Source organism: Acomys minous, assembly GCF_964271855.1.
Source record: "Acomys minous genome assembly, chromosome: 9".
Taxonomy (NCBI): Eukaryota; Metazoa; Chordata; class Mammalia; order Rodentia; family Muridae; genus Acomys; species Acomys minous.
Genome location: NC_140490.1, coordinates 116,863,018 through 116,876,477, shown reverse-complemented (window position 1 = coordinate 116,876,477; position 13,460 = coordinate 116,863,018). Strand labels below are relative to the sequence as shown.

General features: G+C 43.7%; 1 protein-coding gene across 4 annotated transcripts in view; it reads right to left on the bottom strand.

The window, feature by feature from the left end:
* Positions 1 to 10,231, bottom strand: part of BEST3 (bestrophin 3) — a 45,463-nt gene extending 35,232 nt beyond the window's left edge. Inside the window, exons 1-3 of one of the 4 annotated variants that reach the window (XM_084795167.1) lie at positions 10,163 to 10,231; positions 6,161 to 6,390; positions 3,296 to 3,463 (exon numbers count right to left, since the gene is read on the bottom strand). In XM_084795167.1, coding sequence (XP_084651293.1) covers positions 3,296 to 3,447 — 152 coding nt within the window. In that variant the 5' untranslated portion in view covers positions 3,448 to 3,463; positions 6,161 to 6,390; positions 10,163 to 10,231. Of the gene's footprint in view, positions 1 to 3,295; positions 3,464 to 6,160; positions 6,391 to 7,882; positions 8,097 to 10,162 lie in introns of those variants that run through there. The other 3 variants (XM_084795165.1, XM_084795164.1, XM_084795163.1) reach the window with 3 other exon arrangements.
* Between the last annotated feature and the right edge of the window lie 3,229 nt (positions 10,232 to 13,460).

Sequence of the window (13,460 nt, the reverse complement as noted above, 5' to 3'; positions counted from 1 at the left end):
GCCTTGAGCTCACTCTGTAGACCAGAGGTTTTCAATCTGTCGCCTGCAAACCCTTTGGCAAACTTCTATACAAAAATTGTTACATTGCAAATTCATAACAGTAGCAAAATTACAGTTATTTTATGATTGGGGGTGGGGTCCCCGAAACCTGAGGAACTGTGTTCAAGGGTCATAGCATTAGGAAGGTTGAGAACCACCGCTGAAGACTAAGCAGGCCTTGAACTTGTAAGTGTCCCTCCACCTCAGCCACCCAATTAGCTGAGGTTATGGGCCTGTATCACCAGGCTCAGTTTCCATTCTTCAGTTATTCATTAGGAATACTTTTTTAAAAGGAGACTATTGATTTGGTGGGTCAGAGTTTTTAATTCACTATTGAGTAACAACACTAAACATCTTGATCTTAGTCCAGAATTGCTCATTCATTTAATTAAGCTAATTAACACATTCTAGATTGTGCATATTACATGTCAGGTAATGTTGTATAATTATTTACTTTAACACTCACAATTACTCAGAATATAAATAAAGCCGATTTAATCTTAAAGGCAGAAAGTTTCACTGCTCCCTTTGTCTATGGCCTCAAGTTTTTCTGGTAGCTCCGACTTAACTGCCTCAAATTTATTTTCCAAGATTGCTGAACATACCTGTTCTTGATGAGACCGTTATGTTTTAGAGAGGGATTTCAGACCCGAAAGAATCTAAAGGCAGGTTAATAATAACTACCAAAATGTAGAAAGAGAAGCCATATGCGAATTTGCATAGACCAACAGTGCAGTTTATCTAAGGAGTGAAGAAATCCAAGGAAAGATCTATCAGAACAGGCAACAAAAGTCCCCTTGGGTGAGTGGGATGCTGATAAAGATGCAGGGGGACAGTGAGGGGACCATGGTCAACCAACGGGGCTTCAGGTGGAGCATTGTCGGGAGCTGGTACTGGTGAAGGAAGAATTTGGGGTGCAGGGGTGCGAGAAGTTCCTGTTTGGACGAGGCAACAGAGTTCGTGGGGTTAGGGAGAAGTGACAAGAACAGCACTGGCTGAATCCACAGGCCTGAGAGGGTCACATTGGTGGCAAGTCACAGGTGGAGTAGCTTTTGGGTACAGACATGGAGATGGCCAAAGAGTCTTTAAAGTGGAAAGTGTAGCTCTTAGGACCAGTTAGGCCAAGCCAGGGTAGAGAACACGCCAGCCATAGCTTTAGACTGAGTGTATTGTCAAATCTCTAGGAGTCTCAGTATTTTCAGTTTATGCCACTGTAAAGATCAAAAGGATCAATTATATAAATAATTGTAAAGCACTGATCTTCAAACATAGTACCAAAATGAGTGGTATTAATACTAATTGGCCGAAGAAATATGAATAATAGACAGAAATCTTCTTAGCTAGAAAATACCACAGAGATTATTTTTTATCAAATCCCTCCAAACTGGACGAGATAAAATCGAAGTCAATAGTAGGCAAAGAACAAACAACAGTTATATTTCTAATAGGTCTGCTTGACTTTCTTGACCTATTAATCCAACAGTTCTTGGTAAATCTTTAAGATAAAAAGGATCTAATTTTACAAGAATTTACAATGAGACTTAAAAAAATAAAAGAAGGAAAACCCAAGTTAAAGTGATTGTTATAAATGTGTGCACTCTTTGATCTTTGGAAAGACAGAACTCTATGTAGAGTTTTGGGGTATAAATGTGATACTGGAGCAAACGTTGAGACCCCAGGGAGCATTTCTGGCAATGCGGCAACTGTGCTCAGGGCTTTTCTATTCTAAGCAGCGGCAAACTCACATTAGTGAAAATGAGCTAATGAGTGGTTATCCTGGAACACCAGTAAGCTGCCACCGTTTCTTACACTGAAGGCCCGAGTGACATGTAAGTAAGCTGTGCAGGAAGTATATAAGATATTGGAAACATATTAGAAGCCTCAGAGGACATTTGACAAAATCTATTCTTGTGATTTTTTGCCTTGGTGTTTTTGGTTTTGATTACTTTGAACTGAGGACTGAACCCAGGCCTTAGCACTTGCTAGGTTAGCATTCTACCACTGAGCGAATCTATTCTAACATGTACACTTGTTTGGAATGGTAGTGTTTTGTTTTTGAGACAGAGTGTCTTAAAGCCCACGTAGCAAAGGGTTATCTCCTTCCTCCACCTCCTTTATGCTGGGATTACAGGTGTGTGCCACAATGCCTGTTTTGTTTTGTTTCTTGGTGTGTGTGTGTGTGTGTGTGTGTGTGTGTGTGTGTGTGTGTGTGTCTGGGGATTGAATTCAGGGCTTTGTGCTTGCTAGGCAGGCATTCTACTAGCTGAGCTAAAATCCCAAGGCTTAGGCTTAGGATGGATAATAAAATACTTGTTCACAGTTTGCTTTTGGTAATGATCAGGCAGCTAAATGAATATCCTGTCTTTCCAAGCGGACTCTCATAGCTGCAAGGAAGGATCACATTAGACAGGCACTCACACTTTGTTCATATGTGATAGAGAAAAACTTTTATACCCAGCTAAGGTGAAAATACAGCTTAAGCTTTCCTTTTAGCGTCCTCCAGTGTGATTTGGTTTTATTTTAATGACTATTATGCTTCCATTTTTATCAGGCTGATGAAAGTTTATTAAGACTATAATTTTTAGTTGTGAGAGGTGAACATGCTAGTCCTCAAAGTTTCTGTTAACCTGACTAGCACACATCTCTATGTTATAAATAAATACCTCCTCTTGTGAACGTGCCATCCTGAAATAAGAAGACGTAAGCAGAAGGATTTATTCCTCAGGCCTTAGTTCTTTGGTTGAGGCACTGATAAAGTCAGAGGACACCATCCCGGCTCAGAGCTTAGCATCCTGACTGGAGGACGGAAAGCTGCCTGGCAAATTCTATTCACTCATATGATAACTCCATATGAAGTAGCAACAAGCTGTCAGGTCACCAGTTCCAATTCTGAATGAGATCGCTGAGAGAAGCGCGGAAACTTCTGTCTGTGTGCTTTGCCATTAATCGTCACACGATAAGGGTGTAAGTATAGATCTTTCCATTTATGGCTAACGCAGCACACCTGACTCCTCATCGGGAGCAATAGCTGTGTGAGACCTTTTTCCTCGACCGTCCCAGTCGCCTCCTCCTAGTACACGGTTAGTTGTGGATTAAAATACCCTGTCCGGAAGAGAAGGCACCAGAGAGGTTCATGCAGAAGGAGGGGTTATGTAATGCGAAGGCCAGCCGCAACCAAGGGGGAATCTGGTTTTTGAGACTGCGTCCTAAAATAACGTCTGAGGGCCATTTAAGAAGACATGCAGAGCAGAAGTACCTGTACACCAGGCTGATTGCTGTGTAGAGAACAGCGAAAACTATAAATTCCCTGTACAGCAGCTTGTAGATGCTGCCTCTCCACTTGAGGAGCAACCTATGAAATCCAAAAAAAGTTGCGTTTGCTACTTTGCTGGAGTAAGTGACAGTCATCCTGGGTAGTTCTGTTCTAGAAGAGCAAGAAGACAAAACGTGAGTGAAAAAGAACGCTTGGTGTCAATAATGTCAATATTGGCATACACTTTTTTTAAAAAAAAAATTTATTTATTATATATACAGTCTCCATCTGCATCTACACCTGCAGGCTAGAAGAGGGCATCAGATCACATTATAGATGGTTGTGAGCCATCATGTGGTTGCTGGGAATTGAACTCAGGCCCTCTGGAAGAGCAGACAGTACTCTTAACCTCTGAGGCATCTCTCCAGCCCTGAGCTTTTTTTTTTTTTTTTTTTTTTTTTTTTTTTTTTTTTTAACCAAAGGAAACTAAAGCCAACAACTAACTAGGCAATCCACAGTCTGTGCTTTCCCAGTTCCTTTTACAGTTTGGAACTTGTAGCTACCACCGTATCACCACTTACCCCACTTACCATCTCAGGACTAGACTTTGTGGCAAAAAAGGGAAGAAGCTGGTTTCCGGAAAGAGCATTTTTTAAGAAACCCTGAAGTTTCTGTAAATGTTAAGTATTATTTTAGAGTCTATAGCTTGGGGCTGGAGAGTTGGCTTAGAGGCCAAGGGCACTGACTGCTTATCATACATAACAAATAAATCTTAAAAAGATACTTTATAGCTTTTTTTCAATAAAGAATTGAAATTAGCACCTGAGATATATGAGACACATTGTGATGCCATTTCTTAATCATAGGAGGATTTAGGAAATTGGTTTATTAAACCCATGGGTTTTGTTTTTGTTTAATTTTTAAAATTTTATGTACATTCATGCTCTGCCTGCATGTATGTCTGTATCAGGGTGTCAGATCCCCTAGACTGGAATTACCGGCAGTTGTGAGCGTCGTGTGGGTGCTGGGAATTGAACCAGGGTCCTCTGAAAGAGCAGGCAGTCCTCTTAACCACTGAACCATCTCTCCAGCCCCCTAAACAGATGTTTTTATTTATTTGTTTGTTTGTTTTGGTTTTTCAAGACAAGGTTTCTCTGTGTAGCCTTGGCTGGCCTGGACTAACTTTGTAGACCAGGCTGGCCTCGAACTCACAGAAAACCACTTGCCTCTGCCTCCCCAGTGCTGGGATTAAAGGCGTGCGCCACCAACGCCCGGCAATATTTTTATTTATTTATTCAGTTTTTTGAGACAGCGTTTCTCTGTGTAGCCTTGCCTGTCCTGGACTCACTTTGTAGCCCAGGCTGGCCTAGAACTCACAGTGATCTGCCTGCCTCCGCCTCCCGAGTGCTGGGATTAAAGGTGTGCGCCACCACCGTGCCCTTAAACTGATGTTTTAAAAAGCAGTGGCCACACTTGTTATTGTTTGGGCCCATGTCTGCTAAAATACGTAAAGAGGATTTGAGTTCATCTTTAAGCTCCCTAAGAGGAAAAAGTTGTAAATCGCTTCTTAGAAACCTGGCGCTATTGTAAGGAAGAAGCCAGACCCTCAGAGCCGTGTAACCGACGGGTTACTCTGGGTCGTGTTACTGAGATGTGAGTCTAAGTGGCTCTCAGGATGTGCAGCTGGCATTCTGTGCCTCCCCAAAGGAGCCATGAGCCTGATGTTATAAAGTCTCAGTGAATTGCTTAGAGGTGGTTGTCTTCCTGCTCAGACCTGGACAAAATGAGTCCTTTAAAACAAACAAACAAAACACAACAGGGTCATCCCACTTTGGCCTCGAACTTGGTATTTACCCAAGGAAGAGCTTGAACCTTTGATCCGCCCTCCTGAGTGAGTGCTGGAACTGAGCCTAGTCACTGCATTCCTCCAACTGAGGGACAGCCCCAGGGAGCCCACTGTAGGACTCTTTGTACTGGGTCTGTTCCAGAGATGTGGGCAGGTGGCAATGGGACCTGCAGCCTGGTTTTCACTTACTCTGTGGCATGCCTTTGCTTCCTACTGAGATGTGCCATTCGGCTTGGAGACACACGGCACAAAGCTAACCTTTGTTTGGAAAATCTTGCTCAGCTACTGGCTAGCACAGGCCACGTGCAAACAAAAATGAGATTTCTTTAAAATATGAACTTTTCTCCAAAGGAACTATGAGGAACTTCTTACGGAGCAACTTAGACTGAAAACATGCTGGTTTTAGCTCAAATTATCACACACACACACACACACACACACACACACAGCCCTAGAGCATATTTTTCCTATAGAGCAATCTACATCACAAAATCTCTCAGAAATAAGAAAATGGTTCATTCAGACAGGCAAACAGCCAACTGTAATTTGTCCTTTTTCTCTAAGGAAGTAAGAGCTGTCAGCTGCATTCATGGTCAAAAAAGCCAAAACAAACAAACAAACAAAAAACTCCACTGATTTATCCTCCCAGATTATTGATTTTAATTAAAAACAAAACAAAACAAAACAACAACAAAAAACCAAACCAGCCAACCAAACAAACCAGGGCTTTTTGCTTAAGTAAGTGACACTCCAAAGGGATGGGGAAACCTGCCACAAAGCCGGCTTCAGTGTTCGATCCCTACCTTGCCTGTTTGCCTAAGGAGAACACAATGGACACGGGACAGGAACACAGCGAATGAGACCAATGTCACAGGTTGTTCTCCAGGCCGGCCCTCTGGAGTCTCCAAGCAACTTCCCCTCTCTCATTACTCCTCCCTCCTCCATTTAGGCTCTGTCAGAAACCCTGCGCCCACCGAGCACCAAGGTCACGCTCAAGTGCATAAGCTGACATGCGCACTAACCTGTTTCTTTGGAGTCTACCACGGGAAGAAAACTCTTCAAATGTCCAGCTCTCCGCGCAGAGGCGTCTTCAGATCGGTGCTCTGGGTTCCCCCCCTCACTCGTGCACAGGCAGATTTCCTTCTGTTCTCCGGCTGGGGTGAGGATCCAGCGAGTAGTGAGCCCAGGGTTAAATGTTTTTCCACTCGCAGAGACCTGTTTGTGCCAGTGTGCCCACTGATGACAGTTATAGCTGGGAACAAACAGAAGTGACAGCTGCTGATGTTGCTTTTTTCTAATCTATAATTATAACTCCACCTGCCGCCCAAAGTACCCCTTTGAACAAGTAGTCGATGGTGACGTGAGGGTGTTCGGCCGTTTCAGTCCTCTTAAGATTTATTTCAACTCTGGCCTGGAGTCAAGGAAGAAAGGCTCTTTTTCTACTGAAAAGTTCTGGACATACTCCAGGAAACAGAGAGGGGATTAGGGCAGTGTTTTTGTGCTTGAAATGAAGAATAAATTCTTATGAAGTCATGAACTGGGGCAGACAGGAATATAAACAAGAATTCTGCTCACCCGAGGGGAATTGAGGCTGTTCTTCTATTAAAAGCAACGTGTGTGTATATGTGTGGTTTTATGTGTGTGCACATTCATACATGCATGCATGTGTGTGTGTGCGCGCGTGCGTGTTTAGGATGTGAGAATATTTGTGTGCATGTGTGCAGTATGTGTATGGTGTGTGTGTGGTGTGTAAGGTGTGTGTGTGCATGTGTGTGGTATGTGTATGGTGTGTGTGTGGTGTGTGGTATGTACATGGTGTGTGTGTGCATGTGTGTAGTATGTGTTTGTTGTGTGTATGGTGTGTGTGTGGTGTGTGGTATGTACATGGTGTGTGTGTGCATGTGTGTAGTATGTGTTTGTTGTGTGTGTTGTGTGTATGGTGTGTGTGTGCGGTGTGTGGTATGTGTATGGTGTGTGTGTGTGTGTGTTGTGTGTATGGTGTGTGTGTGCGGTGTGTGGTATGTGTATGGTGTGTGTGTGTGTGTGTGTGGTGTGTATGGTGTGTGTGTGGTGTGTGGTATGTACATGGTGTGTGTGCATGTGTGTAGGATGTGTTTGTTGTGTGTGTTGTGTGTATGGTGTGTGTGTGTGTGGTGTGTGGTATGTACATGGTGTATGTGTGCATGTGTGTAGGATGTGTTTGTTGTATGTGTTGTGTGTATGGTGTGTGTGTGTGTGTGTGTTTTAGAAGTGCATAGAGAATTACAGTGTATGACAGTGTGGTGTAGTGGAAAGCTGGCACCCTGATTTATTATGTTTTCCCCATGATTAACTAGGAAAACTTTAAATTATTTGAGATGGTTTCTTTCAGATTTATAATAACACGTATTTTTAAAATTAATTAAACATTTTTACATATACATTTATATTATTACACATATATACAATAAACTACCTACAGCAAGAAGAACCATGACACAACCAGGAATTATATACATGTTACATTCTTAGTGTTTTGGCTATTTGTATTTGACAGCCTTGAAGAAAACATCTTTCCTATCTTCGTGCATCTAAAATTCTGAATGTAAATCAGTCTCCATCACATATTGTTATTATCAACTTAAAACATCTATCTAGACCTAAAAATATCTTAGCCCCCCCAAAACAACTAAGTTTCATTGTAAAACTAAGCTACCTGGTCTTCAACTCCATCAGAGACTTGAGAAGGAATAAACTCTGATCACCTGAGTATGCTGGGAGTGCAGGTTAGTAGCTTCCAGATGAGAAGATGGCAGAGACAGTTTGCTACCTGAACAGTCACCCAAACTCTCTCTTCTGTGGGAGCATCATCTTCAGCCTTCTGGCCCAATGTATCTGACAGACATATTTGTGAGGCAGAAACTGTTGAGGACTTGCATACCATGTCTTGGCAGAGTTTGGCCGTTGACTCTGCCTGCACCCTAGCTTGTCCTTTTTAAGGCAGAATTCTGTCTATGGTAGAAAGGAGGACATTTTGCCCAGGGACTTGTTTGCCACATCTGCAGCCATCTCCATAAGGTTCTTTGATGCTCATCATCCTCTTTGAGTTAGGATGGGTGTGGCCAGGAGTTACCCTGTCTCATTATCAGTGAATCTTTAAAATAATAAAAATATTCTAAATGCCATATTCTACATGTTTTTGAAGACCTTATCAAACTATCCTACCTTATCTTTCTATACAATCATATCTATCTGCCACGCTTAAGATGTATATTCTTGTGATAAAAGTAGACTGGTAATTGACATGACCATCAATTGTTCAACTAACAATTAGCTTGTATAACTTATTTATCTTAAACAGCCTGCAATAGCACTTTCAAAGTACTGGAAGTAAACCTTATATTATAATTGAGTTATATGGGTACAATACCTCATATTAGAGTAGAAATATATATATATCTTACATTTGAATTCTATACCACTGTATCTAGAATTAAACTTATTTTGCATCTATATACAAAGTTCTATACCAGTGAATTAAAAATAACCTTGTGAGTGGCAACTGAGGTTTTAAGTTGAGGAGTAGATTCGAGTTCTTTAGATGATAGAATAATTGATCTGAGGGCCATTTCTAAAGTAATTTGTGCACCAGTCACTGCACCATAAGCCTAATGAGAATAACATTTAAAACGGTTGTTTCGTAGCAAAATATGTAGAATAAAATATTTGACAAATCAAGACTAGGCCGTGATTGGTGGGTGATGCCTATAATCCTGTCACTTAGAAAGTTGAAGAAGGAGGTTTGCCATGAGTTCAAGGCTCACTTGGGCGACTCAGTAAATTCCAGGGTGGTCTTGGCTAACGAACGAGACCTTGTCTCAAAACAAACAAGAGAACAGATCTCCCAGAAAAATCCTTAAGAATATAGAAAATACAAAAAAAAATGCACATAATTAAAATGTCTAAAGCATTATTAAATCAGATGTGCTTTTGACTAACTTTGTCACACTGTAAGTGCTTATAGTCCTGGCAGAGTTGTGCCTTTTGAATTTTTTTGCACTTATTCTTCTTGTTCGTGGCTTCAGATTGGGGCCCTGCAAGTAATGAGTAGTCATTTCGTAATTGCGTGCCAGCTGATGGCACCACTGGGACGCCAATAACGAATATTGGATATTATTACTGTTTGGTTATCATTTCTCTTCACTATTTCGCAGCCGTGCGTGGCCGGGGGAGGGTTGTGAACACAGAGAGTGCACACACACAGTGTTGCACCACTTATCCTATAGCTGGGTTGTTGTGTAAAGCGCTTGTAAAGCTCAGCAGCTGCACTTATAAAGGTTTTCAGGGCTGGTGACCCTTGGGGAGTCTGAGTTCATCTAAACCCTCGTGTGTACAGAAGAGACACACTGCTGCCTCCGCGCCTCCCTGCTGCCCCTCCAGGTGGGCGCTCAGCGCTTTGTGAGTCAGGCTTTCCTGAGAACTGGGCCGCCAGCATCCTTTGCTGCACAGTGTGAGCCTTGTTGATTGGCCTCACTTTTAAACCTAGGTGAACATCACTGTGCCTCCATCACGTTGTTGTTTTTCTGTTACGAAACATTCAGAGAAGGCGTCGTAGGCAATCCCTACACAAACAAGTCGTAAGATACAGAAGGACAGACGTGACTAGCCGCCTAACAGGCGTGAGGAGGCCAAAGCTTAAATAAAACAAAATAGCATAAACAACGCTTTGAAGCTTAAAAACTCAAACGGATTGTTTTATACTGTCCAGAGCCTCTCAGTGGCTGAGAACACTCCGAGTGGGCCAGGCTGGCTGACCAACGGCCCCAGAGAACCACCTCTCCAGCACTGGGGTTACAAACAAGACACCGAATCTAGCATCTCTCATATAGGTGCTTGGGATTGAACCTAGTGCTTCCAAGGCCAGCACTCCACAGTGTCACCGCCCCACCCTCCGTTAACCGTTCATTTCCTCAGCAACAAAACACTGGGATTCAGTGGATTTGTTCCCAGCGACTCTTATTCCCGTAGGTAAAGCTTTTCCTGACCTCCTTAGGTGGTAAGTACCCCGAGAACTCGCGTCCTAGTCCATCTTGGGTTTGGGGCTTCTGTGATGGCTTCTATGGCTCTAAACCCGGCAGCTGGGTGGGGGAGTCACGTGATATGTACCACTGACAGAGAACTCTGCCCCACACCAAGCCAAACCTATGGGAAGCCTCCTCAATCGCGCTTTCTCTCAGACTTCAGGGAGCAACTCTGAACCCTGCGAACTAGAAACACTGCTGCGCTTTACAAAACGTTCGTCTGCAAACCCGGAGGAGCCTGGATATTTGAGGCGTCGTCGTCAGTACTTTTAGCGCTGAGACTAATTGCTGACTCAGCGAGACAGAAATGCATTAGTTCAAATTCTGAAGGTGATCCTCCCTCGAAATGGGTGCTGTGGGAACATTGTTCTATTTTAGAAATGAAAGCTCTGAGTCTAGAAAATTATGACTACAGCGCTGAAAACATATCCTGCACTCAATAATCAATGGCATTTCTTAAGCAGCTGCTCAAACACATCCCAGATTGCTGGGAGTCAATTACAAACCAGTTCAATTTCACCCACATAAAAACAACAACAACAATAATCAACAACAACAACAACAACAAAGCCCCAGGTAAATCCAAATATATTGTTTATTCTGAGCAGCTATGAAATTCTGTTACTTGACAACCAGTGTTTGTAAATCATATTATTGCGTGGGTAAAGGGAAGATATAAGGGAGTTTTACCCTTAAATAAGGGGCTGCCCTTTATGTGGCACACTCACATAGCCTCAGCACGTGGGAGACTGAAGTCATAGGTCCAAAGCCACTGTCTCAGCCAAAGGGTGAGTTCAGGACCAGTCTGGACTACATGTGACCATGTTTGGTTTTGCTTTTTGTTTTTAAAGAGTAACATGATGATATAAGTGTGATTGTTTCTGGTTTCCTAATTTGGTTGACTGAACATTTTTCAGACATCCTGTTAGGTTTTATAACTCATAACAGCTCCTTAACAGTCACCCACTGAGGAGAGTCTTGGATTTTGGACTATGGGGGTGAAAGAAAATATAGGCTTTTGTCCATATAAATTATATATTTAAGGTAACATCCATACTTATCCATATTTTAAAAATATTTTATTGGCTTTTGTTCATACAATATATTTTTATTAAATTCTTTATCCTCCCCTTGATTTTAAGATTCTCCCCAATCCAACCTCATGTTTTGTTCTCTCAGGGAGAGAGAGAGAGAGAGAGAGAGAGAGAGAGAGAGAGAGAGAGAGAGAGAGAGAGAGCGCGAGAGAGAGCTTTAAAACAAAAGCACACACAAAAACACGGAGTACATATTGTGTTGGGCAGCTGCTCCGAGCATGGGGCCTGACTTGGAATGCGGTTGATAAAGTCACTTCATTGGTGAAAACTGATTCCCCCCCCCCCCCCCCCCCGATCCCAACAGTCCCAAGCGGCTTTTCAGGCAGGGACTGGACCTTGTGTCCACCTCCCTTCTCAATGCTGGGACTTTGCGTTGTTGCTGACAGAATACCTGACACGAGAAACCTAAGGGATGGAGCGGGGACATCCAGGGGACATCCAGGGGACATGCAGGAAACGCAGAACGCTGGGTGCCGCGTGCAGTTCGCACCCTTCATTTTATGCAGTCTAGGACCGCAGGCCTCGGAACGGCACCGTCCACACTTGGAGTAGGTCTTCTGACCTCAGTTACCTGGCCTAGAAACTGCCTCGCAAATGTGGCCCAGAGATGTGTGTCCAGGGTGATGCTAAATCCCACGGAGCTGAACCAACCAGTAAACCACACGTCTTCCAGGCTACTGCCTTTGCCTCAGTTCCGTGGTGCTTGGAGCGAGAATGGTGCCCTTGAGCTCTTCTGTTCGGCCTCAGTTGGAGCTGCTTGGGAAGGGTTAGTGTGGCCTTGTTGGAGGAAGTGTGTCACTTTGGGTTTTCAAAGGACTCTTGCTACTCCTAGTGTCGGGGCTCCCCTCCCCCACCCCCGGCCTGGTGCTTATGGATCAGGATGTAAGCTCTAAGCTACTGTTTGGGTGTCGTGATGCACCTCGTCTCCCCCACCACGGTAGCCACCAGCTCAGCCGTAAGCCCCCAAGGCATGCTTTCTTTTATAAGTTGCCTTGGCCACGGCGTCTTGTCACAGCAACAGAAACACACAACAAATTCAGCTCAAGTTTGGCGCCTTGTAACTGTGCTTCAAGTGGAACGCTCCACTGTTTTCTTAAAGCGTGTTCTGCCTGCTACTGTACATCGCGGCTCTTTGCAAAAGGCCCCAGACAGGAAGAGCTTTCTCAGGTGCCGCTTCGCACCACTGGCCGTTCAGACCCCTGCCCCTCCTCTCTAACCCCACACGCCTGCCCCTCCCTCCTGAATGCTGCTGTCTTCATCCTCCAGCTGGTCTCCCTGCTCTGCACTTTGTCCCTCAGTTTACTTTGACTCCTCGCAGAGCGATCTTCCTAAAAGCAAAGTAGGAAAAAAAAATCACTAGATCATTTAAGGAAATCAGGACGGTCCCCTGCTAGCTTTATTATTAGTGTAATAAAATTACATGTACACTTACATTCTGCCCTCGGCAGTTCTGTTTCTAGGGATTCCTCTAAAGCGTACCTGTAGGGACCACCTCAGGGGCCAATAGGCAAATTGCCTTTGGGTCTTTAACCTGTTGCTAGTTAGTTACATGTGTGGTCTCAGCAGCTTTATCACAAAACACCAGATTAGCCACAAGGCCGGAATGTTTACAGATTAAGAACCTGTTATGACTGGGTCAAACTAAAACTGGTTGGGTATGAGGTGGCCACATATATGACACACAGGCTAGGGGGAGACTGCTGCTAAGGAAAAGTTCCAGAAATGCCCAGGGAAGGACCCAGAAGCAGCTCAGGCCTTAGACAGCCTGGCAGAGGGAGACCTAGGACACGGAGGTTGCACAGTTGCACGTTGTTTGCATCCCCGCTCTGCTGCTGCTAGCTCCTTAGGCGTGGGAAGTCTCTAATAGCTGCCTAGGTTACTTTGCAGAAACTTGAAAAGCTGTTTTTGTTAGACTAGCCTTCAATTGGCTGAGCCATCTTTCCAGCCCCCAAACTATTTTTGCTAAAAAGCTAAAACCAAACCAAACCAAACCAAACCAAAACCAAGACCAACCAACCAAAAACAAACAAGCAAACCAACCCTGCTCACATTTCAGGCTAGAGAGAGAGAAGGCTTTGTAGTTAAGAGCCCCCCCCCCCCCTTTTTTTTTTTTTTTTTTTTGGCTTTTTTGAGACAGGGTTTCTCTATGTAACCTTGGCTGTCCTAGA